The sequence below is a fragment of the Cebus imitator genome, unplaced genomic scaffold (assembly GCF_001604975.1).
Source record: "Cebus imitator isolate Cc_AM_T3 unplaced genomic scaffold, Cebus_imitator-1.0 Scaffold112, whole genome shotgun sequence".
NCBI lineage: Eukaryota > Metazoa > Chordata > Mammalia > Primates > Cebidae > Cebus > Cebus imitator.
Window position 1 is genome coordinate 4,636,010 of NW_016107427.1, and position 5,016 is coordinate 4,641,025.

Genomic DNA, 5,016 nt, shown 5'->3' on the forward strand with positions numbered 1-5,016 from the left:
AAAAAAAAAAAAAAAGTAAAAGGTTGGGTGCAGTAGCTCACACGTGTAATCCTAGTACTTTGGGAGGCTGAGGTGGGTAGATCACTTAAAGTCAGGAGTTCGAGACCAGCCAGGCCAACATGGTGAATGAAACCCTGTCTCTACTAAAAATACAAAATTTAGCCAGACATGATGACGGGTACCTGTAATCACAGGTACTCAGGAGGCTGAGGCAGGAGAACTGCTTAAGCCTGGGATTCAGAGGTTGCAGTGAGCCAAACTTACACCACTGCACTTCAGCCTGGGCAGCAGAGTGAGACTCCATCTCCAAAAAAAATAAAAACATGAAGAATAGAGAAAGAGAAAAATGTAGGCCATGCATAAATAATGATGTAAGAATCATAAATAAAATATTATCAAATAGAATCTAGCAGCACATGAAAAATAAAACCAGCTGTGTTCATACCAGGGATGTAAGGATGTAATGTGCTTTCACATAAGGAAATCTATTAATGGTGATTATAATATTGCTAGATCAAAGGAGAAAATAAACGTATTATCTCTACATATGTCCAAAAGACATTCAGTGACATTTCATACCCATTCTTTTTTTTGAAGATGGAGTTTTGCTCTTGTTGCCCAGGCTGGAATGCATTGGCACAATCTCAGCTCACTGCAACCTCTGCCTCTTGGGTTCAAGCGATTCTTCTGCCTCAGCCACCTGAGTAGCTGGGATTACGGGTGCATGCCACCACACCCAGCTAATTTTTATATTTTTAGTAGATATGGGATTTCACCATGTTGGCCAGGCTGGTCTCGAACTCCTGACCTCAGGTGATCCACCTGCCTTAGCCTCCCAAAGTGCTGGGGTTACAGGCATAAGCCACTGTGCCTGGCCCCCAGTCTTAATTTTTAAAAGCAATTTAATTAGAACAAAATTTATGGATAGTTCTTTAATAAGATTTTTAAAATAACTATAAATGGCAAATACCAGAAGCAAACTCACTAAAATCAAGAGAAGGATGCCTATTGTTTTGTTCTAGAAGTATTGGTTATTGCAATTAGATAAGGGAAAAAATTCACAAATACTGGAAAGGAAGAGGCAAAACTAATTGCATGGAGATGATATGATGGCACATCTGGACTATTTGAGAAAATCAACTCAAACTATTAGAAATAATAATGGATATAAGGTAGAAATGAATATTTAAAAATGAATAGAAATAATCATTTAATGAATTAGCTGAGTAGCAAAGTATTGAAATCAATCACTATCCAACGCTTAAGAATTGAACAATTAGAAAAAGTAATGGAAGACAATTTCCCTTGTGTATCTGTGTAAAGAGCTTTTATAAATCACGAACAAAAAGATGATCACTGCCTTGGAAAGCTGGGCAAAATTCCTGACCTGGAAATACAAAGACCAGAGCTACCCATGGCCATCAACTTCTGAAAAGATAGTCAAGTAATGCAAACTTCAACAAAAAAGAAGGGTCATTTTTCCACCTCACAGGTTGGTTATGAATAAGAGAGTGAGAACGGCATTGGAGGTGTCCCTGGGAATAACCATCTGGACACCGTCAACCGGTCTAAATACAGGACACCTGTCAGATGCACGTGCCGTTTGACAGGCAATTAGGGTTTTCCTAAGGAAATAGTCACACGGCATGCAAAGATATATGCATAAGAATGTGCGTCTCTGCCGGGTGCGGTGGCTCACCCCTGTAATCCCAGCACTTTGGGAGGCCGAGGCAGGTGGATCACCTGAAGTCAGGAGTTCGAGACCAGCCTGACCAACATGTAGAAACCCCATCTATACTAAAAATACAAAATTAACCAGGCATGGTGGTACATGCGTGTAATCCTAGCCACTGCGGAGGCTGAGGCAGGAGAATTGCTTGAACCCAGGAGGCAGAGGTTGTGGTGAGCCAAAATCGCACCATTGCACTCCAGCCTGGGCAACAAGAGTGAAACTCTGTCTTAAAAAAAAAAAAATACTAGAGACCCGTTAAACGTGATGCTGCTCTGTAGTTATCCAGAAAGATACCCCCAGAGTTTTCAGTTAAAAGAGTAGGTTACAGGCTGGCTGCAGTGGCTCACACCTGTAATCCCAGCACTTTGGGAGGCCGAGGTGGGCGGATGGCTTCAGCTCAGGAGTTTGAGACTAGCCTGGGCAACATAGCAAGACTTCATCTCTACTTTTTTTTTTCTTTTTAATGAAAATTAAGTTACGAGGAGGAGGGTGGTAATTCCTGTTCCATATTTTGTCTTTAAGTCATTATATAGCTTCCAATATGGGAATGACTGGCCACATGTGTCTCTTTAAATTTAAGTTATTGGAAATTTTTAAAAATGACATTCAGTTCCTCAGCTTGCACTGGCCACCTCTCCAGTGCTGTTTCCAAATGAAACAGCAGATACTCTTTCCTTTTTTGGCTTATATGTCTCAGTAGTTTGTTAAATATTGACATTTTTATGTTTCTATAATCAGAAAAAGTACTATATTTTGTAAAAAGAATGAAGCATTGCATTTTTTAGGACTCATAACTTTTTTCTCTTCCAAAGCGAGTTGAATGCCAAGTCGAAGGAGTTATACCTGCAGATTTCAGAGGCTGGGCGATCCTCAGAAGGTGGGTTGAGCAGGAGGACCAAGGCCCTGCCCTCTGGAAAGGTCCTCGAAGGCCTGACCAGGGCCTCAGGAAGGGGCGGAGGGAGACCCAGCAGAGGAAGCCAACCCCTCCCCTAAGTGACTTTGGTTTCCCCGCGGCAATGTTTGGCGGAATGGCAATTTGAGTTATTAACAAGGTCATGCATTTTAGGGAAATATTCAACTGGATTTTTTGTTTTATTTTTTCAAAAAAAATCCAAAATCTTTTATGCAACAATTTTTGGCTTAGAGAAGTCGTTCTGGACCTTCCTAGCCTCAAGAGACCTTTTTTTTTTTGAAAGCAATAAACAAAACGAAACAAAACCTTTTAACTGTGGTAAGATAAACAACAGAAACTTATCATCTGACCCGTTTCTGTGTATGTAGTTCGGGGGCAGTAAATACATTCACATTGTGCAACCATCACCCCATCTGTCTCCAGAGTTCCTTCATCTCTATTCTGCTGCCTGCCTGAGTTTCATCGGGTATCCCTATAAAATAAACTTCAGAGGCTTACATTGAACTTACGATTTAGACACAAGAAAGCAACAATTAGAGGTAAAGTCACTAAAACCCTAAAATGAATGTGGGCCTGTATGTGTGCATGTGTACAGATCACTAGTTTCAAGATTTGTTAGGTTTTTAAAAATAAAAATATTTTCTTAGATTTCAAAACTCTCCCCATAAACATACCAAAATTGGGAAGTCCTTGGCCAGCTTATCCAGCCGTAAAGTCAAGGCATTTGGTTACGTCCTAAAGTTAGAAGGTCGTTATTTCTCCTGATTAACTAGATATATCCTGGTTGTTAGCAAGAATCCTGAGGCAACTTCCTTGATTTTGGAGTCCCGAGAAAACGGGGATGCCCATGAGTTAAGAATCCTGAGAGAGAAGCGCTCCGCAAGTCAGGGACCAGCGCAGCCTGGGGGCACTGTTTACCTGGAGGGACGCCAGCTTCTGAGCCAGTGTTCCTGGGTCCCCATTCCTGCTGGCCTCATTCACGTTTCATTCCAGCCAGCCTGATGCAATCTATGAAATTTCAAGCTTTACAAAAACAGTACAAAGAACAGCCACATAACCTTTACTCAGAATCCCATATCCTTAACATTTGCCCAATTTCTTTTATTATTTGTGCTCATGCTTGGTCTCTCCCTGCCACACTTATTTTCTTTTTATACACACACACACACACACACACACACACACACACCCCTTGAGGGTAAATTGCATGGGTCGTGATTCCTTAGTGTGTATTTTCCTAGGAATGGGGATCTTCTCTTCTGTGTCCATAGCACAGCTGTCAGCTTCCTGAGTTTACATTGCTGCAATTCTTTAATTTATGCCCATTTTCCAGTTTTTTGTCACTGGGTGACCCCATGATGTCCTTCAGGGCAGCTCCCTCTCCACTTCAGCCCAGGGCCGAACACTGCCTCAATGTCCTGTGGCTTTAGCATCCTCTGTCTGGCAGCGATTCCACAGCCTTTCTTTGTCTTTTATGACATTGATGTTTTTAAAACGTTCTGAAACGTGAGTGCTTTCGAGTGTGCTGGATGCACGTGAGGGGCACATTCTGGCTGCCGGGCGTGCGGGCCCCTTTGTTCTCACGGAACCGCATGGAAACGTCAGCAGCCCCCCTTGCCTGTGTCCTGTCTTTCCAGGTCTGCTGGCGATGGCGACAGTTCCTTTGGATTTATTTAAGAAGCAGCCTTCTGGACCACAAAGTTTCATGCTGACCAGCGGCTGCTCGGTGCTGGGCTCCGTCACGGCAGAGGTAGGGCGAGGCTCTCCACTACAGCCGGGTTCCGCTTAGAGCCCGTATCCCAGGACTTAGGTCTGCCAGAGCCTCGCTTCCACTTCCGTGTGATATAAGACCTCACTAAGAGGAGGTGCTATTTCATCGTACGCATGTCTAGACTCAAATAGAGCACGTTCTGTCCACTCTACGGTTGAGTTGTCTGCTGGAGGAGATAGCCTTTCAGGATGCCAGTTTATGGGCCTTCCCCCAAAAGGCCTTTGAAAATTTTGCTTGGTTCTCCAGCTTCTGTTCTGTTCCCATCATTATGTGTTGAGCCTGCCGTGTGTGAGGTGGGATCTGTGTCCGCTCTGGGAAGATCCAGGTTAATTGGAAATAAGTGACCTTAAGGGAAAAAAATTATGGTTATTTCAAAAGAAGGCAGCGTGACATGGCTGATCAGCCTGTGCGCACAAAACCAGAAACAAGTAACGTGGCCATGCACGGTGGCTCACGCCTGTCATCCCAGCACTTTGGGTGGATCACGAGGTCAAGAGATCGAGACCATCCTGGCCAACATAGTGAAACCCCGTCTCTACTAAAAAAATACAAAAATTAGCTGGGCGTGGTGGCGCGCTCCTGTCGTCCCAGCTACGCGGG

General features: G+C 43.5%; 1 protein-coding gene across 1 annotated transcript in view; it reads left to right on the plus strand.

Annotated features, from left to right (window-relative positions):
- Positions 1–5,016, plus strand: part of C2CD2 (C2 calcium dependent domain containing 2) — a 74,795-nt gene that overhangs the window by 47,673 nt on the left and 22,106 nt on the right. The window contains exons 9-10 of the mRNA XM_037741992.1: positions 2,545–2,609; positions 4,283–4,400. Of these exons, the coding sequence (XP_037597920.1) occupies positions 2,545–2,609; positions 4,283–4,400 (183 nt within the window). The remainder of the gene's footprint in view (positions 1–2,544; positions 2,610–4,282; positions 4,401–5,016) is intronic.